We start from the raw sequence: 23,127 nt of genomic DNA on the forward strand, positions 1-23,127 counted from the left end.
CTCCAAACAGTAACCGTACTGGATAAGTTTTCTCACCCACCTGTCTGTGGTGATGGACGTCCAGACTGGCAGGAACTGCTGGAGTCTCCCCCCGACAGGTGTGGTATGGTCGGGGGGCAGAGACAGAGAGTCACTGTTTGTTGGCGGCAGAGGTACGGGAGTTGTTGTTCCCTCTGCCTCTGCCCTTGGCACTGTTACCTCTGTAACCCCCTCTACCCTGCTTGGGGTACGAGGATTGCGCACCACCCTTTGCGAATTGTGTTTGTTGACCCAAGTGGCCTCTGGTAACACCACGTGCTCCTGAGCGACGAAAAGTGTTTCCCCTGAATTGTTGTGACTGAAGCGCCCCCATGGACTTAGCAGTCTCGTTGTCTTTTTTAATTTTTTCAAGGGTGGTGTCTACATCTGGACCAAACAGTTTGTCAGGATTGACGGGCTGGTTGAGGATTGTAGTTTGGATGTCAGGCTTAAATCCAGATATGCGAAGCCAAGCTTGTCGCCTCAACATGACGCTAGTGTTAATCCCCCTAGCCGCTGTATCTGCCACATCAAGTGCACACTTTATTGCAGCGTTTGAGATAAGCTTTCCCTCTTGTATGAGCATTTCGGCTGCTTCCTTAAACTCATCAGGTAGGTGTGGAAGGAGCTGTTCTAGGGTGTCGTAATGCGCCCTATCGTATCGTGCCAATAGTGCCTGTGTGTTTGCAATACGGCATACATTGGCAGCCTGCGCCGCCACCCTCTTGCCGGATGCCTCAAGCACTTTCGACTCCTTGTCTGGAGGAGGAGCTTCACCCGTGGTTTGGGAGTTAGCCCTCTTGCGGGCATTGGCGACCACCAACGAGTCCAGAGGCAACTGTCCTCGAATATATGCAGGATCTCCAGGTGCTGGCCTGCATTTTTTCTCGATACGTGGGTTCACCACTCTCGCCCTGGTAGGTTCCTTAAAGATCTCTGGGGCATGTTTAAGGACACCTTTAAGCATAGGAAGTATTTTAACTGTTCTTTCTGAGACAGAGAACGTGTCAAACAAAAAGTCTTCCTCCACCGGGTCAGCATGCATGTCCACATTATGATTTGCTGCTGCCCGTTCGATTAAAGCATTAAATGCTGCTGAATCCTCTGTTGGAGATGTACGTGCCCCAAAACCCTGTGGATCTTGTACCACCTGATGTCCACCTTGGTCCCCAGTGTCGTCATATGAGTCCTGCTGAACATCAGGGTCATTGCCAACTGGGAAATTGTATTGGTCCTCTTGTTCATCATCCTCTCCTCCAGATTGGTTGGGGGAAGGTGATGGACTCCTTCTCGGTGGTGGCAGAATAGGCTCAATAAGGGAAGGAATGTCCTGTGCTGGCCTCTTCTTCTTCAGTGGAATAACATAGGATTCCAGTGGTTGGGAAGTGATTTTCCTCTTATAAAGGGTCAGTTTCCCTGTTTGGGCATCGATGCAATGCTCAGATAGGTCTTCTGAGGCTTGATATTGATCCGAGCGGCTTTTTGGCGTCGACGGATCCGACGGCTTTGGCACCGACGTTGTTGTAAATGCCTTTGGGGCCACCTTCGGTGGCAGAGTGTAAAGAAGCTTGCTCGAGGACTTCGGAGGTGTGTCCACCGATTTTGGAGCCGATGGCGTGGAAGCCGTGGACGCCAAAGTCTTTTCCCGAATACGTTTCAGGGAGTCGGTAACCTGCTTTGTGAAGGAGGTAGAGGGTTTTGTAACCGACGGCCGATGTTCGGTGGCGTCGGAGTCCCTTGGTGTCGACGGTATTTGCGTCGACGAATCTTCGGCTGCAATGTGTCGCGGCTCCGTTGAAGGCTTTGGCGCCGACGCCGTTGCTGCAGATCCGGCATCCTTGTGCCGATGCGTTAAGCCAGCGGCCTTTGGGTCGTGGCTTTTAGTCGCCTTTGGGTCGACTGGGCGTTTACTTGACGGCGCCGTAGTAGCGTCCGAAGGCGTGTCAAGAACTTTAGATGTCCGGGCCGGAGCAACCGTGGTCGACGCCTGATGGACGGCCTTCTTGGAGGAGGGTTCCTTGTGTACCTTCTGCGGCGCTGTCGACTCGACAGCCTTCTTCGACTTTTGTGGGCCGGAGGGCGACGGAGTCGATGAAGGAGCAGGCTTCGATATTTTTTGTAGTACGTCGGCCATTTTAGGTTTTGTCGATTCCGTAGGTTTCGGTTTCGATTTCGGCTGGACGTCGGCCATCTTGGGTGCCGTAGAATCCGAAGGTTTTGGTTTCGGTTTTGATACGGGCAATGGCGGCTCTGCTTGAGTGTCCGTGGCCGGGCCAGAAGGCGGGGCCAGGGATAGCGGTGCAGGGTCGTGGGTAAGGCCGAGTGGCGATCCCGTGACCTGAGCCTGAATAATGTAGACTTCGGGGCATAGCTCCTCCTCTGAGCTATCTTCCGCGGCCCCATAAACTTCTTCGTCGTCCCCTACCTCCTCGACGTATTCAAGGTCTTGGGCCTGTCCTTCGATGTATTCCTCTGGATCGGCCTGGACCTCCGTCGACGGTGGCGAAATCTGGAGATGATGGCTATCGCCTTCCTCCGCGGGGTCGTCGAATATGTTGTCGGGTGCCGGTGTCGCTCGCTGGGCCTCCAGGCGCGCCGCGCGCCGATGCTTGAGCGTCTTCTTGGACCTGAACTGAGAGCAGGCCATGCAGTTTTCTTCGTTGTGGTCGGGCGACAGGCATTTATTACAGACCGGATGCACATCGATGTGTGGATATTTGGATCCAAAGACGGGGCAGAACTTGAACGGGCTCCGCTCCATGTTAAGTTCGTCGGGTCTTGCTGCGACGAGAGGGCCTCGATGTCCGAGGAGTTACTTGACTCCGTAGATTTCCGGCTTAGAGAGTCGGACGACGCTCGAGACCGTACGCAAACAATACCGACGCAGGTAACGAAGGCCTTTTGGCCTTAAGATCAAAGTATATCGGTTCCGACACGGAGACGTCAAAACCACATCCGAACCTAATGGCGGAAAAAAACAATCTGGGGATGGAGTCGATGCCCATGCGCACTGTAGTCCAGGGGAGGAGCCACCTATCTCGTGATACTTCGAAGACTCTTCCAGGACAACAATGTGCAATCATCCGGACCCAACACTAGGCGGCGATCTATGCGTAAGATATGAATTTAGCAGCCCACATGCCTCGAACATGTGATTTCTGAAGGTTTCAGATAAGATAGAATAGGGGAAAGAGGAAGATTAATTAGTCACTGAACTGTTCTAGAGATACCCTAAGATGCCACAATCTCTGACCCTTCCATAAAACTCCTCCAAGTAACAAGCCAATCACCTCCTTGTAACAGTATATCTCCCACAGGCAGCCCTCTCCACCGTGCTCACTCTACTTCCACCCCATTCCAGTCCATCATGGTTACCGCACTTCCATATTAAAACACCAAGATCACCACATCCCCTTGGTTACCCTGTCTGCTGTGGTCAAACACATAGTATTTGGGAAATAATATTGTGATACCAAAATGTCATGATGCAGAAATATCATTAAGAACAACAAGTGGTCCCAACGTTCTTCCTTGGACCTGCCAAAGAGGTTGTGACTCTACTAATTTAATTAGCTAAGTCACTCAAAAGTGTCTCCATGTAGTATTTGCACAGGAGAGAAATAAATACTCTTCAGAATGCACCAGAAAGAATGAAAAAGAAACAACCACTGTATTTGTAAGAAAAACATTTTGTTTTTATATATTCTCTTGTAATGAAAGTGGCAAATTCATCGCAATATATGACAGCATATCAATAGGAGGTTGCTCTAGAGAAAGGGTGCAAAGAAAAAGTGCTTGTGTGTGAAGTGAGTGCGATAGGGAAAATTCAAAGGAAGGCAATTAGTAGTATTAGTAGTAAATGGAAAAAAACGTCAAAATTGAATATAATGTAAAATATTTTTTTAACAGTGTTTTATTACATATATATGTAAATATAAACATATACACGTATATATATATATATATATATATATATATATATATATATATATATTTATCAATGCTCGAAAGGTGTCCACCTTTGAGTAGCACGCGAACAGCAGCTTGGTTTATGTATAGGTGAGGGCGGGGATCCACTCGTAGACGCCGCTCCGTACGGGATCTGCCCGACGCGTTTCGAAGCTCCATTTGCTTCTCTTCAGGGGCTTTAACGGAAGCGGTGTGCGCAACCGCCGACCCACTTCCCCATTTTATATATAACACACCCACCGATGGGAGGCTCAAATGAGACTGTACATTCTGTGAAGTGTGGTCCGGGAAGCACACAATCAAGTCCTGTATGGACTCCACAAGTGGGCCCGTCCTCGATTCCAAGTACGACTGCTGCTTCACTTTAGTGACCCCCAGGGTACCGGGGTGGTGCATACTCCGCGGCTGGACGGCCGCATATAAATCAATGCTCGAAAGGTGTCCACCTTTGAGTAGCACGCGAACAGCAGCTTGGATTTATGTATAGGTGAGGGCGGGGATCCACTCGTAGACGCCGCTCCGTACGGGATCTGCCCGACGCGTTTCGAAGCTCCATTTGCTTCTCTTCAGGGGCTTTAACGGAAGCGGTGTGCGCAACCGTCGACCCACTTCCCCACCTTCGAGCATTAATATATATATATATATATATATATATATATATATATATATATATATATATAAATATAGGAGTGTTGAATGACACTGAAGATATGTATACATGCCTCCCATAATCAGTCCCACTTTGTAATTGGACATAAACTGCTCTGTTATGATCCCTTAAAAGGTACTCATATTAAGAGCCTACTCCTGTCAATTTTACCCAGCTGGGTAAATAGAAGTATAAGATCTGAGTTTGGGAATATAGCATAATGTGAATTAACTATATGCTTTTAATATCTAGGGATATTTTGAAGTAGATCTATTGAATGCTTTTGCTGCTGCTGTTTATTTGAATTTTGTTTCCAAAAGAAGGGCTTATATCATCTTCTAGACCATAAGGGTCCTAATTCCCTATTTGTCAATCAGCAAGATGATCTCAATTATAGTTTTATTCACACTATGGAATATTTTCACATGTAGGAGTATCTAAGAGGTTATTGGTTATGACATATAGGTGGATTATATATGCATGGGCTTCTTCAAATTGAAAATTGTGATAAATCAATGAGCCGAATCAAAAAATCTTTTCATGTTGTTTTACCACAATCTAGACAAAAATTCTGTAGCTGTTTTTAATGTATTTTTTATCCACTAGAAAAAGTGGGCAGTGCTAATGCGGCAATTGATGAAATTTGCAATTTTTGCACAGATTTATTATTGCATGCACTTTATCTGATCATATGATTAGAACAAGTTATTTGCACATCTGCATATTTTGCACAAAAATCCGAAGAGAATATTTTCTGAGGATATAAAATTTGCACTATTGCGTTATGTGCACACAACCTAAGATGTAGCCATATAATTACGTGGTACTGCCAACTTGATGAATATAATTGTATTGAAAATTTACGTTAGACAGCGTTTCGCGGTATTTGACCGTGATTTCTTGGTTTTGAAACTTGCCCATACGATCTGCTTTTAAATCCATAACATTGGGTTTTATTAATGCAGAGATGAAAACTAAAAACTGTATTTAATAGCAAAAGTTTTACATTATATTTTATTCTGTAAAATTTGATATTAACTCATGCAATACCACTGTTTTGTCATTACAACTCCAGAATTTTGTCCATATCTACTATCAGCCCGATCAGGTGACGTTGTTACAATCAAGTACTGGCACTTTAAATGAGCGCGCTCCACATTAGAATGTTGTCATGTGAACAAGGCTCCTCGGAGCCGAAACATCATGCGGCTGAATTTGCACAAATAAAATCTTCAGCACTTACTTGGTCCATGTCCGTGGTATCTCTGTCTCAGTAAAGGAGACTGTTGCTGGGTGGAGACGAGGTTTACCGGATATAAATATATGTATATATACATGTGTGTATGTTTATATAAGTACTAGCAGCCCGTCCCAACGTTGTCCGGGTATGAAATAGAATGTGGATAATGTGAGTATTTGGCAAGGGCAATTTATTTTAAAATCTCGCGGTAGACAACATTTTTTGTTTCATTAGAATCGGGACGGAGAAGGCCCAGCTGCAGCCCTGGTTGATGTTAGCAGGCGCGTGTAATTGGTGTAGTGATCCGCCGCCACAACCCGGCTACAGCCCTGGTTGATGTTAGCAGGCGCGTGTAATGTCGTTGAATGAGAGAGTTATCAGCCGCGGGTAAATTTGTTTAATGAGAGAGTTGAGTTACAGCGAGTAGGAGAGTCTGCAGTAATTATCCCCTCAGACACGCTCATTTGCGTGTTCCCCCGCTTGAGGCCCAGATGCAGGCCTGTTTGATGTTAGCAGGCGCGTGTTCCCCCGCTTGAGGCCCAGCGGCAGCCCTGGTTGATGTTATCAGGTGTGTTTAATTAGTGTACTGATCTGCCGCCTGAGCCCGGCTAGAGCCCTGGTTGATGGTAGCAGGCGCGTATAATTTTGTTGAATGAGAGAGTTCAGTAACAGCGCAGAGGAGAGGCTGCAGTAACGTTACTTACCACGCCTCCAGCTGAACGCGTTTGTCACGCCCCCAGCACACGGCCACAGCAGACGATCTTCTGATTAATGTACGACCCACATGGCATGAAGGGCGGAACACGTAGCACACGCCCCCAGCATTTCTCACACCCCCAGCATGCCCCTTGATGCGGCGCAATTGCGTTCACATGACATGAAGGCCGGACACACGCCCCCAGCGTTTCTCATGCCCCCAGCGTGTCACGACCCCAGCGTGCCCCTTGATGCTGCGCAGCAACGTAATTGGCGCTTGTATGTACGACTCACACGGCATGAAGGGCGGACACACACCACCAGCGATTGTCACGCCCCCAGCACACACGCACAGCCCACGATATGATGGCCGTACCACACGCCCCCAGCGTTAGTCACGCCCCCAGCCCATGCCCCAGCACAACGCAGACACGCCCACAAGGGGCTACTTTGCTGGCATGGTTCTTTTACCTTTTAAATGTATATGGTGGCTGTCTGCATAGCCTATGTCCTTCTGCCGCAACTACCCTTTCCAACGCTGTATTGGGTGTTGTGATTCGTGCTGTGGTTACTGAGATTAACCGCCTCAAAGGTTTGGGCTCTCTCTTTATAATATTAGTATGGATATATTTATATGTATGGTATTAAATGTTACTTACATTTATTTATTTAATTTACCTTATATTAATGTTTTATATTACAATATATAGGATTTACAATTTTAAATATATATATATTAAAAACAATATTTCTGTATGTTTTTAATTATTTTTTCGATTGTTTTCTACTTACCTTAATAACTATAGGAAAACAATATTTTAGTAACCGATATTTTTGACACAAAATTTCTGCATCACAATATTGTTGTGATTGCTATTATGTCAATGATCTCACATATCCATCAATTCTCTCTGAATCCTTCTCTGATCTCTGAGCTCTTACTTGGTCTTGAAATCTTCTCCTGTTATGCGGCTGTTGTCCAGCTCCACCGTCCTTTGAGCATTGCTGATCACCATATCCTTGATCTGAAAGAGAACGACAAAAAGAAGGGATGATATTATAGATATGGGGAGGGGTGCACTTATGAAGCACATACATACTCACTGGTAACATAGATGTGTTTTTTGTTGGTCCATAAATAAAATGATATTGTAGATTTTCTGGGTGATCAATGAATATGTCAATGGTTCAAAGTCAGAATAATTCTATTCACATATATTTCATGTTTATTTTCTACAATATGGCCTAGAGCCATCTCTCACGAATCAAGCTTGGATACCCCTAACAGGAAGTGTTTGAGGATTAAGAAAATAGCACACACCAAACAACCACCCTGATGGACTTTGGAGAATGTGCCGTCTGCAGTCAGTGACAGAGGAGATGCTGGGATATTTTGGCAGGATGCACAACCCCGTTACGAAGCCACTTGGACAAGTTGACACTCTGTGCCAGCCTGAATCAATGCCCACTAGTAGAGCCTTGGTTAAGAAGTGGGCACCTTGTGCAAGCAAGTATCCCAGCCAGGCACTTAGGGGAATTCCCGTCAGCATATATGAGACCCATTAGGCTGGCAGGGCACCCAAACTTCAGTGGATCTATGCATTAGATATGAAGTGTACATGCTGCCATGGGTTTTTTGGGAGTATAATGATGCACTCTGTGTACAGTGCTTGTACAGTAGCGATCACCTTGCATTCAGAAAAGACACGAAGACTTTGCTCGTCTCTAAAATAATAGGCAACTGACTCTACCTTCTACAAGAACCAAGATCTGGCGGAATATCCACTCCTGGGTTGACTATGGAAAATGATCCCTGGTGGCTTGGCGGTGCCTCCAGTGCATGGAATAAAATCACTACGGGATTCGAAGCACTTTTGGTGCCCCCCCCTGTGTCAGGCGCTATCTCGATTCCAAGTGGATTGAACATAGCGGAGGGCCTACGTGGGCCTACGGTCCACTACGAAGTAGTCTCTACCTTATGGACCCATTAATACTCATCAACATTAGTCTCTGCCTATGAGACAGTGCATCTAAAGATAGTAAGCACATTCATGCAAAGTGCATCTATACTTACAGGACCTGCAGGCCTTCACGCCTATGCGCTAGAAGATTTTACTCACCATGCTTATCCCTTCACACCTATGCGCCGGAAGATTTCACTCACCATGCTTATTCCTTCACGACTATGCGCAGGGAGATTTCACTCACCATGCTTATTCCTTCACGATTATGCGCAGGGAGATTTCACTCACCATGCTTATTCCTTCACGACTATGCGCAGGGAAGATTTCACTCACCATGCTTATCCCTTCACGCCTATGTGCAGGAAGATTTCACTCACCATGCTTATCCCTTCACGCCTATGTGCAGGAAGATTTCACTCACCATGCTTATCCCTTCACGCCTATGTGCAGGAAGATTTTACTCACCATGCTTTATCCCTTCATGCCTATGCGCTGGAAGATTTTACTCACCATGCTTATCTCTTCACACCTATGCGCAGGGAAGATTTCACTCACCATCCTTATCCCTTCATGCCTATGCGCTGGAAGATTTTACTCACCATGCTTATCTCTTCACGCCGATGCGCAGGCACCATTCTTATCTCAAGCCTTTAAACCTCATGCATGTAACCCAACTAAAAGTCTGAAAGAGAGGGGGCAGGTTTCTGCTCCAACAAATCCCCTCCCTTTGTAACTCTGGCCCAACACCTGAAAGCAGCATCGCTTCCTCTGCAGACTTCCGAAGACTTCCCTCTGATGCCAAGCGTGACCTTTGCTGAACTGTGACCCTGACTCTCATCCCTGTTCCATCGCACACTCCAGCCACCTTTGATCACAAGATCGCTTTATGAAAACAATCAAATAAAACAATAACAAAGTTCACAAACGTATCACGCGGCATCCGGTACTCTTTTCAACAACAAACTCGAAGGGCGTCCAGTAAGGTGATGCAAATCGGAGTATTTCACAAAGTTTGTCAACAGGAAGCGTCATACAAATTATACAATTAAGGGCACATTTACAAGAAGGTGCCGCAGCGCAGCACCGCAAGCCCTTTGGCTGCGCCACGCTGCGGCACCTTCAGAGCAGAGGAATGCAACATATTTACAATGATATGTCACATTCCTGTGCTCTCCCCTGCGCTGGCGCACAAACAGCTGCCATGCGCCGGCGCAGGCACCCTTGCACCATGGTGCAAGGATTCCTCCGCCATGGGGAGATTGTTTTTGTGCAGGAAGGAGCTCCTTCCTGCACGAAAACAACCACTACAGGCATTTTCCTGTTTCAATGTGTGCTGTGGAATGTAGCACACATTGAAAGAGGAAATAAACAGGGAGAAATGACAACATTTCTCCTCCTTGTGCCTTGCTACGCCACATAGCATACTGACACATTTCCAGGTTTACGATTCCTCGTAAATCAGGAAATGTGTCTGGTTCCATGGGTGTTGTGTGGGAACACTCACAGCAACACCCATGGAACGCCCCTTTCACACAAAGTGCTGCGTGTAAAGGGGCCGTATTTACAAGGACAGTGGCTTTTCCTGTCCTAAATATAGGGCAGTGAAATGCGCTGCCAGTACATCACAAAAAGTGACGTACTGGCAGTGCAAGGGGCTGCCCCTTGGCGTGTCTACGTACTCAGCAACCCAGGAAGTGTTTTGGGCCTCGCAAGGGGTAATAGAGCGCTATGCAAACACCAATGTAATTCAATGCAGCACAGTTCAGTAGTAGTCTAGAAGCCCGAGAGTCTGTAGCTATCTGGTAGGTCCATGTTTGGCACTGCTGCAGTGATTCCCAGCAAATGTCTGACTCAAAATTCAGGGGGGCAGATTTACAAGACCCTTGCAACACTTTTGCACTGCTGTTGCATCGCTTTTGTGACACAACAGCGGTGTAAAACATGCAGCAAATTTACAAAGTGACGCATCCGGGGAGATTAGTCACGTTGTAAAGCCCTGCGTGACATTATACCTGCATCAGGTATAATGTATGCAGGGAAGGCGTTCCCATGCAGGAAAGCCTCGTAAAAGTGACGCAGTGAAATCTACAAGATTTCACTGCATGACATTTAGGACACCACTGCATCAAAACCTTACGCCTGCTTGAAGCAGGCGTAAGGATTGACAGAGTGTATTGGGAATAGCCTGCAACACGCATTGCTGGAGCTGTGTCTTGCTTGCAACACGACTCCAGCAATGTATGACTTTTCTGCCAACAGATGCATCAAAATTTTTGAAGCATCTGTCAATCATTGCGCCATAGTGTGCCGTAAGGCGCATCTATGATGGCACAAGGGTTTTTCACCCAGACGCAGATAAACTGACGCATCTATACTGATGCATCAGTTTCTTGTAAATCTGCCCATGGGGCTTCTTTGCGCCGCCAGTTTGTCACTTTTTGTGACGCACCAGCAGGGCAAAAAATGTGGCATGTTGCTTCATATTTACAAAGTGACGCTACTAGGTAGATGCGTCACTTTGTAAACCCCTATGCCACATTACACCTGTGCCAGGTATAATGTATGCAGGGTGGGCGTTCTAACGCAAGTAAGCCTCGTAGAAGTGACGCAGTCAAATCTATGAGATTTCACTGCGTCTCTTCTAGGACGCAAATGTGACAATATCTTACGCCAGCCTCACAGCAGGTGTAAGACTGACACAGGCACATTGGAGATGGGACTTGCCCATGTGAAATGACCCATTGATGAAGTTGCGTCACTTTCATGACAACCTCAAGCAATGCGTCATTTTTGCGCCTACAGATACGTCAGAAATACTGGCGTCTCTATAACTGCATGTGACATGATGCGTAATACTGTAAATATGATGCATCCAGCATGTCGCACGGAACACGTAATGAATAGTGATGCATCAATGTTTTTACGCAGCGATGCATCACTTTTCATAAATGAGGCTCACAGTGACTAAAGGGGACACTGAGATCAAAATGCAGAGGCTGTGAACAGACCCTCTGTCTGCCTTTCTTGCTCTCCTTTAATTTCATTTTGGCTAGCTCTGCCGGTTTAATTGAAAATACTATGCTCAAAGCAGAGCAATCTTTAGATTCCAACATTAAATTGAAATGTCCGTTGGAAACAATGTTTTATACCTTCATGTTTCCTTTTCTTGCTGGCCATGTTAGACAACTGAAGAGGGAACTACTGGGATGAGTTTACTTGAGGTCCTATGGAAGGTTTCTTTTCATCTCAACACTTTTTGCATTTTTTTTAATGTAGCTAAACTTAGATAAAGGGAATTGGAGCGGTGTACAACAAAAGCAGACTACATTAACATGTGATTTCTGTTTTTAGACAACAGGGAGAGATAAGGGACTGAAATGAAGGGTTCATTACCCAATTAAATCTCTCCATATCAATGAAACGTTTTTAGGTCGAGCAGACGTACTCTCAATGCGTGAGCATTGAGAGTGTCTGTCTCGACATCTATTGTTGCCCGTTAATGGGAATGTGGACACCGATGTGGACGAGCGTTTCCTTCGCGGTTTTCACCGCGGGAGCGCGCGTCTCACCCGCGCATGCGCAGAGTAACTCAGCCATTTTTTTTTTATTTTTTTTATTTTTTTTCCCAGCCCCGAACCGAATCAGGTATCAGAGCGCTTTACATATAGGCAGCCCCCACCCCCCACCCCTCTGCATGCGCACACACAGGCGAGCGCATGCACACGCAGGCACACACATACAGGCACACGGCAGACACTCGCTCACACACACCCCCCTCCCCCACAGTCACACACACGCACTCCAGACACATACACACACGCACGCACACACACATACACAGCCCGCCCATCCCCCTGCACTCGCGCGCGCGCACACATGCTCCCCTCCCACCCCCCCGCTCAGCAACCCACTCACCGGCTTCATTCCTGCGGCGGCTCTCCTCAGCTGCAGGGCCCGGCAGCAGGACTCTTCTTCCCTCCTTCGGCACCCGCAGGGTAGGCTCCTGCCAGCTCCGGTGCTTGAAACGCGGCTCCGGCTCCTGCCAGCTCCGGTGCTTGAAATGCGGCTCCCATCGCGGCTCTTCCGTTGGAGGCGGGGTAGGCTCCCGCCCTCCTACTTCCTGTTTCCTGTTGTCGCGCCGGCCTGCCTGACTTCCTGGTCGCAGGCCGGCACAGTGACGGCGGTGATTTGCGGTACTAATTAATTTCGTTATTTATGCATTTTTATATAGCGCGGACTTTACCCGAAGGCGGGATTTATTTCTTTATGTATTTATGCATTTTTTTTATTATGCCGAGTTGATTTGGGCAAATGAAGGAGCGGGCCTTTGCAAAATGAAACACGGGCTTTTTGTGCGGAATACACAATATTTTGAGGTAGCTAGAGAGAGTATTTGTTGCTTTGTTCGCGTTTTTCACAGTTATTAGGATTTCCCCACCATTTCTCTGCTTAAAAAAACATCATCTTTCTCCCATTCGCGTCACGGAGCGCAGAATATCTTCCAGATGTTCCCTCCATTTCTGCAGATGGCAGTGCTCATCTTAGAAAGAATGCTCAAGAAAAGTCGTCCGTGGAAAGGACACAACGCCGTTTCTGGTGTTGTTTAAGTGAGTTGGGGGAAATATAGATTGCCAGGTAGCGCTTCAAAGGTGTTGTGCAGGTACGTGTGCTAGCTTTACACGTCTCAGCCGAAAAGGGCTGCCCGCCTTCGAATTTGGAAGCTATCCCGGGGTTTGGGGGTGACACCGTGACAGCATGAAGGATCCGTGGAGGGAACGCTGGTTGGACCCGTCAGGGCCTCCGCGTGTGGTTGGAGTTATCTGTTTCCTTTAGACAGCAGGCCTGTTAGTTAGCTGTCATATGGGACGCAATTTGGGTAGCCCGGGCACGCGGTGGGCGTTTTCTAACGCTTACTAGGTATCTGTGTAGCATGTACTGACCTTGGGTGTAAGTGGCAGTGGTTAGATCCGCACTCTGTTACTGCAATAGTTGTGCCCACGGCCCTCCACCCGGCATGATAAACGTTTGCGGCATTAGTGGCTGAGTGGAGCCCGTTTCTAAAGGCACCCATTCACATGGTATTCTGAGTTCGGGAGCTTGAATAAAGCAACAAATAGTTAATCAACATATGTAAATAGAGCTGCAACATCATCTTTCTCCCATTCGCGTCACGGAGCGCAGAATATCTTCCAGATGTTCCCTCCATTTCTGCAGATGGCAGTGCTCATCTTAGAAAGAATGCTCAAGAAAAGTCGTCCGTGGAAAGGACACAACGCCGTTTCTGGTGTTGTTTAAGTGAGTTGGGGGAAATATAGATTGCCAGGTAGCGCTTCAAAGGTGTTGTGCAGGTACGTGTGCTAGCTTTACACGTCTCAGCCGAAAAGGGCTGCCCGCCTTCGAATTTGGAAGCTAACCCGGGGTTTGGGGGTGACACCGTGACAGCATGAAGGATCCGTGGAGGGAACGCTGGTTGGACCCGTCAGGGCCTCCGCGTGTGGTTGGAGTTATCTGTTTCCTTTAGACAGCAGGCCCGTTAGTTAGCTGTCATATGGGACGCAATTTGGGTAGCCCGGGCACGCGGTGGGCGTTCTCTAACGCTTACTAGGTATCTGTGTAGCATGTACTGACCTTGGGTGTAAGTGGCAGTGGTTAGATCCGCACTCTGTTACTGCAATAGTTGTGCCCACGGCCCTCCACCCGGCATGATAAACGTTTGCGGCATTAGTGGCTGAGTGGAGCCCGTTTCTAAAGGCACCCATTCACATGGTATTCTGAGTTCGGGAGCTTGAATAAAGCAACAAATAGTTAATCAACATATGTAAATAGAGCTGCAAAAAGTGACAAGTCCGTCTCTAAAGAAAAGCCCGGACGATAACTGTACATTGTTATGTAACTAAAAGTAAAATTAGTATAAGTTGGTTGTCTCACTAAAAGCACATCCTTTAAAATGTTTTAGACAAAGAAAGGATTCAATTTTTCATAGCTTGACATTGATTTGCCATGGTTGTAACAAGTCAGACCAACACATAATTACACGCCACACAATTACACTCTACTGAATACAACATACACTCCACATAATACGTAATTCCACTGCACTCAATGCAACATACACTCCAAATACCAATCAGTGCCACATAATTACACGCCACATAATTACACTGCACTCAACGCAACATACACTCCAAATACCACTGTGTCACATAATTACACGCCACATAATTACACTCTACTGAATGCAACACACTCCACACAATACCACTCAATGCCACATAATTACGCTCAGTACCACTCAGTGCCACATAATTACACTGCACTCAATGCAACATGCACTCCAAATACCACTCAGTGCCACATAATTACACGCCACATAATTACATTGCACTCAATGCAAAATACACTCCAAATACCACTCAGTGCCACATAATTACACACCACATAATTACACTCTACTGAATGCAACACACCACACAATACCACTCAGTGCCACATAATTATGCTTCATAACTACACTGCACTCAATGCAACATACACTCCAAACAATACCACTCAGTGCCACATAATTACATGCCACATATTTAGACTCTACTGAATACAAAATACACTCCAGACAATACCACTCAGTGTCACATAATTATATGCTAAATAATTAGACTGCGCTCAATGCAACATACACTCCAAATACCACTCAGTGCCACATAATTACACACCCCATAATTACACTACACTCAATGCAACATACACTCCAAATACCACTCAGTGCCACATAATTACACGCCACATAATTACACTGCCCTCAATGCAACATACACTCCAAATACCACTCAGTGCCACATAATTACATGCCACATAATTACACTGCACTTGATGCAACATACACTCCAAATACCACTCAGTGCCACATAATTACACACCACATAATTACACTGTACTGAATGCAACACACTCCACACAATACCACTCCCTGCCACATAATTATGCTACATTGTTATTAGTAATATCAATACATTTAAGTCACGTAAATACAACACATATTGCATTACAAATGCTATAGGTGTCACATTTGCGAAAGTTAAAACTATTGGCATTGTAAATAACAAAGCTATTAATTTCGCTATTTTCAAAACCAACACATAAATATAAAATTTGTCATTTACAATACCAACAGCTCAAACTTTCCTAATGCGAGACCTATTGCATTGCAAATGCTTGTTTCTATCTCCTCCCCATCGTCCACCCTTTTTCCCTCAATTTAGCATCCGCGTTCGTTCGCCCTTACTTTATGCCTTCATTTCAGGCACTGAATCTAAAGGGTGTATCCTGCCCACCTGAACGTTTTTAGCGAGAGCCAAGTGCAGCCAGGCGTTCACTGTCAGGGTGCCAGGCTATGATTGACCTGTTCTTTGTTGTGTTTCCTCGCAGTGTTTGCAGAGTGTTTGGCAATGCTTGTTCATTGGCTTAAATGAAATATGTACGATCCCTGACAGTGTGCTTCAGGGGTTACCTGAGGTGGTCACCTAAGAAAGCATCTCTTGTGCCTGCTGGAATATCACTTTTTTAACGTTCCTGTGGCGCAATGTGCCATCGACATGTTTATAAGGCCACCTAAAGACACATTATGTGGCATTTCATGGCCTTATAAATATGTGCCCATTTCAGCAGAAAACTGAGTGAAAGGGGCGTCTATGGGGGTTGCTGGGAATGTTCCCAGCAACATCCATGGCTTTTTGACACTGCCCAGATTTAGGACAGATTGTAAGTCTGAAGCAGCGCCAAAAACTTACGCCTCCAAAGGGAGGCACAATGAGGAGAAATATTTTTATTTTTATTTTATTTTATTTTATTTATTTCTCATATAAGGAGAAAAAAGTCTTTTGTGATTGTTTTTGTGCAGGAACTCCAATAATCCTCCCCTCAACGCAGGCACCCTTTCATCATGGTGCAAAGATGCCAGCGTTGGCACACGGCAGCCCATTGTGCGCCGGCGCATGGCAAAAAGATAGGGATGCGGCGTATCAAATAGATACAGTGCATTCCTGCCCTTTTCTCTTGCCTTAGGACAGCACAGCAGGCAGGCTACTGCGCCGCCTTACGGCACAAAACCCATTAATAAGCTGATGCACTCAAACATGTTTAAACTTTTCTGCTGTGAGGGCCGAGGCAGTATGGAGAGGAGTGCACTGGGGGCAATGGCATATTTTATAAGCAGGCTCAACATATCCACAGAACATCCGAATGGGATAACGCATAAATCTTCTACTGTATTTATTGTTGGAACCCAGAGATACTGACAGGGGTATAGAAATCCATAGTGCAGCAGGTGTAGCAGCACCAGTGCCTTGGGGTGTGAGGGGTCCACTTCACCGCAATTGTTTGCTGTTTTTCACTCATGAACCAGGAATTGGAGTGCAATTTCTGTGCTAGCCATAAGGCCCAATGTGAAATTTCTGCACTACTAAGTACCACTTTTCTAGTTGGAAAACCTACCCCACACCTGACTGAACCCACTGGAAAGGAGGCCTGAAGACTTTCTCTCAGGGCCCCTTCCTTTCTACTTCTCCAAACACCAAGGACCCTTTGGCGATTCCAGATGAGAAATCACATTTTGTAGTCAATATCACAACTTGGGATAAAAGAACAGGTGAGGAAAACAGCTGCAATGGTGATTGTGGTACCCCCCTCACCACCACCACTACACACAGGTGACTCAGCTAGGACTGATAAAAGCCCACAGTGCTCCACTGACTGTTGGCCCTTCACCAACTGATGCCAACCCCCCTCCCCCACCCAATTTTGAGACCTGGTCTTGCTCTGTTGGCTAAAGTACACATGTAGGATCCTGTATGCAACACAAGGGCCCATGGGCCCATGAGGCACAGGGTCAGACTGATTTGCATATAGCCATGTCTGAACTGGGGTGGCAGAGTGGGCTAAAGAACGGTGATGGATTAAACCCAGATCTTTTGACTGGGTGTGAGTGTTTGATTGGTTCAGATGCTCCGCCCATCACCACCCCCTTTTGTATCGCTTTTGGCCACCATAAGTGTGGCAGGGTATGCTCAGACGTGAGTCCCTTGCTCACTTTGCCACTGGATTCAAGCAAGCCGGGCTGAAGAAGGCTGTAATGCCAGAAACCGGTCCTCGGAAGCTTGCTTCCGGTCCAGGGAAGGCATGGTTTGGCAGTTCGGGCTGGACTGTTCCCATGAGGCACAGGGTCAGACTGATTTGCATATAGCCATGTCTGAACTGGGGTGGCAGAGTGGGCTAAAGAACGGTGATGAATTAAACCCAGATCTTTTGACTGGGTGTGAGTGTTTGATTGGTTCAGATGCTCCGTCCATCACCACCCCCCTTTTGTATCGCTTTTGGCCACCATAAGTGTGGCAAGGTATGCTCAGACGTGAGTCCCTTGCTCACTTTGACACTGGATTCAAGCAAGCCGGGCTGAAGAAGGCTGGAATGCCAGAAACCGGTCCTCGAAAGCTTGCTTCCGGTCCAGGGAAGGCATGGTTTGGCAGTTCGGGCTGGACTGTTCCCATGAGGCACAGGGTCAGACTGATATGCATATAGCCATGTCTGAACTGGGGTGGCAGAGTGGGCTAAAGAACGGTGATGGATTAAACCCAGATCTTTTGACTGGGTGTGAGTGTTTGATTGGTTCAGATGCTCCGTCCATCACCACCCCCCCTTTTGTATCGCTTTTGGCCACCATAAGTGTGGCAGGGTATCCTTAGACGTGAATCCCTTGCTCACTGTGCCACTGGATTCAAGCAAGCCGGGCTGAAGAAGGCTGTAATGCCAGAAACCGGTCCTCGGAAGCTTGCTTCCGGTCCAGGGAAGGCATGGTTTGGCAGTTCGGGCTGGACTGTTCCCATGAGGCACAGGGTCAGACTGATTTGCATATAGCCATGTCTGAACTGGGGTGGCAGAGTGGGCTAAAGAACGGTGATGGATTAAACCCAGATCTTTTGACTGGGTGTGAGTGTTTGATTGGTTCAGATGCTCCGTCCATCACCACCCCCCTTTTGTATCGCTTTTGGCCACCATAAGTGTGGCAGGGTATGCTCAGACGTGAGTCCCTTGCTCACTTTGCCACTGGATTCAAGCAAGCCGGGCTGAAGAAGGCTGTAATGCCAGAAACCGGTCCTCGAAAGCTTGCTTCCGGTCCAGGGAAGGCATGGTTTGGCAGTTCGGGCTGGACTGTTCCCATGAGGCACAGGGTCAGACTGATTTGCATATAGCCATGTCTGAACTGGGGTGGCAGAGTGGGCTAAAGAACGGTGATGGATTAAACCCAGATCTTTTGACTGGGTGTGAGTGTTTGATTGGTTCAGATGCTCCGTCCATCACCACCACCCCTTTTGTATCGCTTTTGGCCACCATAAGTGTGGCAGGGTATCCTTAGACGTGAATCCCTTGCTCACTGTGCCACTGGATTCAAGCAAGCCGGGCTGAAGAAGGCTGTAATGCCAGAAACCGGTCCTCGGAAGCTTGCTTCCGGTCCAGGGAAGGCATGGTTTGGCAGTTCGGGCTGGACTGTTCCCATGAGGCACAGGGTCAGACTGATTTGCATATAGCCATGTCTGAACTGGGGTGGCAGAGTGGGCTAAAGAACGGTGATGGATTAAACCCAGATCTTTTGACTGGGTGTGAGTGTTTGATTGGTTCAGATGCTCCGTCCATCACCACCCCCCTTTTGTATCGCTTTTGGCCACCATAAGTGTGGCAGGGTATGCTCAGACGTGAGTCCCTTGCTCACTTTGCCACTGGATTCAAGCAAGCCGGGCTGAAGAAGGCTGTAATGCCAGAAACCGGTCCTCGGAAGCTTGCTTCCGGTCCAGGGAAGGCATGGTTTGGCAGTTCGGGCTGGACTGTTCCCATGAGGCACAGGGTCAGACTGATTTGCATATAGCCATGTCTGAACTGGGGTGGCAGAGTGGGCTAAAGAACGGTGATGGATTAAACCCAGATCTTTTGACTGGGTGTGAGTGTTTGATTGGTTCAGATGCTCCGTCCATCACCACCCCCCTCTTTGTATCACACAAGGGCACTGGCAGACACTCTCGTGGGAGTGCCACCATTTTCATGGGGAAAATCTATATACAAACAAGGGAATTTCCCTTGCCATTATGGGCATGTGCTCAGGGGGTGGTGCATATTTATCCCCCACAAAAGCAGCAGGCTCGAACACATAAATTGCATAGTGGGAGGTATAAAAGTTGGTGAGGTGCCGGACTAGAAACTTCCAGTGGTGGTAGCTCTGGCATTTTGAAGGGTGTTAGACTGCAGACTTCCCGGTGCCGAGTCTTGCTCCAGTACCGAGGCCACTACACCATGTTTTGGTGCACTCAGGGTCTGAATACGCAATAGTTGCCCTCAAAGCCACTTAAAAAACAGTGGCCCTGTTACAGATAGGGTGCACTTTTCCTGTTTGCGCCTCGGCACACCTTTAAGCAGGTGTGCTGGGTGCACACAGGGAAAGTGCACCCTTACATGTTGAATGCGCTGCACTCAGGACAGTCGCAGACATGTGCTGTCCCTAGGGCATTCTGCATTCCACAGTGCAGGCCGCAACCTGCTTGCACTTTCAAAAGGGGAGAGAGAGCCCCTTGCTGGAACTGCAGTGGGTGACAGCACCCACCTGCCAGGGGTTGTCTGGGGGGCCCAGGGGACCTTCTGTCATTTCTCTAAATCGCTGTCTTTAGGGGGCGCATTGAAAGTGCGCCACCTTTTTGTGGCAACTTTCAATGCGCTTCCTACAGGTATGGTTGCCTCTGAGCCTACATTGGTAATATGGCGCGGTTGCAGAGGCACAGAGATTCCCTCATTTGCATGAGGCCACACCCCCATGCAGATGAGAAAACGCCCATAAAATGATAGGCCTGGCACTACATATGCACTGGCGCTATCAGTATTACAGAAGGTGCTGCACAAGCTTGCGGCCCCTTCTGTAATGCCAAAGTGCATCGGGGCAGTTCTGTAATTTGGCTCCTAGTGTTAGACAAACTTTGAGAGAAAGGGAGTTTAGGCTACTGATCTGCCATAATGAGCCGGGTGCTCTGTCTGCATGTTTGCATCGAGGGAGGGTGCCTAGGACTAATTCCAGGGCAGACATACTGGCAGTGCACCACACTTTGGTGTGCACCAGGGGCAGGGGATCAGTTACTGTGCCGAGAGATAAACGGGTACCCTCTCTGGTGATGCAGCTTAATACTTGTCAATGTTACTTTACTTTTTTTGTCACAGGAGCAGGAATGGTTTCACTATGAGAGGCCCTTATTTATTTATTTATTTATTTATATAGCGCCAGAACCGACCCCGAAGGGGTATCTCTGAGCTGCGGACAGGCAAATGAAAAACGGAGGTACTGGCACATGATCAGAGACAGAAAAGAAAGGTCCTAATGTGCTTCCGGAACTGGAGGTGGTCCGGGCATTGTCTCAAGTACAAGGGGAGCTGGTTCCAGTAAAGAGGACCAAGATGGGAGAAAGTCTTTCCACCCCATCTGGCCTTCCTAACTCGGGGGACCACGAGGAGGGATTTGGTCCCTTGGTCTCCCTGCTGTTCCTCTGGAATGGTCCAGTGGCTCTGACATGTAGGGCAGCCAGTATTTTTACACGGCCAGAGATGGCCTGGGAGTGGGCTGTAGGTGAAGTCAGTAACTTCTCACAGATCGCAACCATGTCAAAGATGGCACCTGAAGGGAAGTGCTACCTAACATTGAATACTTCCCTGGACACCCCAATTATCTTGATATTCTGCCTCTAAATCCTATGTCTCCTCCTAAAGTTATAGGTCCTAAGAATGAGGAATAAGGTGACAAAAAAATTCACTGGCATGGTGAAAAAAATGGTTTTGGTTGTGACTTGCCTTGTTATGTGTTGATGGATGTGGTAGAGCCCTTACAATTTAATCTTCCTTGCAATATCAGGTGTGTTGATTGTGAATGATGCCTTGCTGTTCTTTACTAATTGTGACTATATATACCGTTGTGTACCTGTGTCATATTTTTATTAAAAAGCTCAAATTCATTAAAAAATGTTATATTTTAATTGTTTGACACATACAAATATTTTCTTTCATTTTCTGTCCCTTGACTCCATCGATTTCTGTCAAATTGTCTTGCAATTCTAATGATTGACCTTGTGTGATGTGTGACTTACACTAAAGGTTTTCGGGAGAAGATTTGGGAATGTTTTGTTAGTAGAACTACTGGGTAGATGTGCGTGTAGCTTTGGTGAATAGCAAACGACTTACTCTTTTGTGGGTGTGTCTTAGAATTTGGCTCATGTCCACCTTTCTCTTTAGCTAGTAAATGGGTACAACGTATTTTTTCTAACATTTTTTTTTGTATTCTTTGATTATATTAACTCGTACTATATTGGTCCGCACTTTGAGTTATGATTCCGGAGTAGCGTTCTACTCGCCGAAAAAGCACTTTGACGCCTCGTCACGGGTAGTAAGCGCTATATAAGTGCAATTACAATACAATACAATGGTGATTTATTTAATGTCCACTTTTTAAACTTGCTATTATAAAGTGCCTAAATGACATTGTACATACCTGCAATTTGAGGGCTTGGTAGATGATGATTCCTTCTTGTCTATAATCCAAATATTACAAATAAACTACATTCCAACTGGAAGGATTGTTATTCAAAATAGTAGCAAAATCAAATCAGTGAATGTTTTCATATTTAGCTTTTTCAATTGCAAATACATGGCAGCCATGTTTAGGTGTCAGCATGTTTTTTTTCCTTTTTATTTTTGTGATATATATTACAATAAAAAAAATCAATAACTGTCACAGTAACTTGCCAAAGCCAGACCTACTGGCTTTGCCAATGCTTTTGTTGTCTGTTTGCCATCTGGACCAAGGGGGTTTCTTAACAATTGATATCAGAGCTGGGATGATGTTTATTTCATAATCTCTAGCTGGCCAGAGTTGATACATACTCCTGTCCATTTAAGCAACAAAGGGACAGGGGTTTTAGGACTAATACCGCTTACAAATTAACCTCCTTGCTGCTGGCGACGTCCAGCGGACGTCACGTGCGCTACCTCGGTTGTGCTGCGCACGTTAGTTGAACGTCGCGGCTCCGCCCGCGCAATAGAACGTTCTGCACTAGCGCGGAACGTTCAGCGCAGTAAAGGGGTTAACCTGAAGTTACAAGATATCCCTAGGGGTGTGCAAAATGTGCATAATTTGCTTTTGTGTAATTATGCAAAATTTCCGAAAAATCAGATGATATGCAATTCTAGCATTTAGCCAATTTTGGACACGGGGACGCATTTTGCTCTAAAATGTTAGCAAAAAATGTACGAGTGCTGAGAACAACACTGTTTTGGGGCGGAGGTGAGCGCAAGGTAGGTTTTCTCTCTGAGTAAAGCCCGCATCAAAGCTGTACATACCTCAGTAGTATTAATGAAGGGCCGTGGTTCAATTGGACCGCTTGTAGAATGGCTATAGAGGAGAGCCACACATTCAAAGGGGTGAATGCACAGACACAGACACCCGCAGCCACAAACAGTGCACACATGCACAGACTCAACAAAGAGGCATGCACACACACAGAAGCATAGACGCACAC

At 46.7% G+C, this 23,127-nt stretch overlaps 1 protein-coding gene across 1 annotated transcript in view; it reads right to left on the reverse strand.

Moving 5' to 3' along the window:
* The window catches only part of LOC144772813 (keratin, type I cytoskeletal 19-like), a 43,494-nt gene that overhangs the window by 17,632 nt on the left and 2,735 nt on the right, over positions 1-23,127 (reverse strand). Inside the window, exon 2 of the mRNA XM_078657396.1 lies at positions 7,515-7,597. Within this exon, the coding sequence (XP_078513522.1) occupies positions 7,515-7,597 (83 nt within the window). The remainder of the gene's footprint in view (positions 1-7,514; positions 7,598-23,127) is intronic.

This window comes from Lissotriton helveticus, chromosome 1_1 (assembly GCF_964261635.1).
Source record: "Lissotriton helveticus chromosome 1_1, aLisHel1.1, whole genome shotgun sequence".
NCBI classification, from domain to species: Eukaryota; Metazoa; Chordata; class Amphibia; order Caudata; family Salamandridae; genus Lissotriton; species Lissotriton helveticus.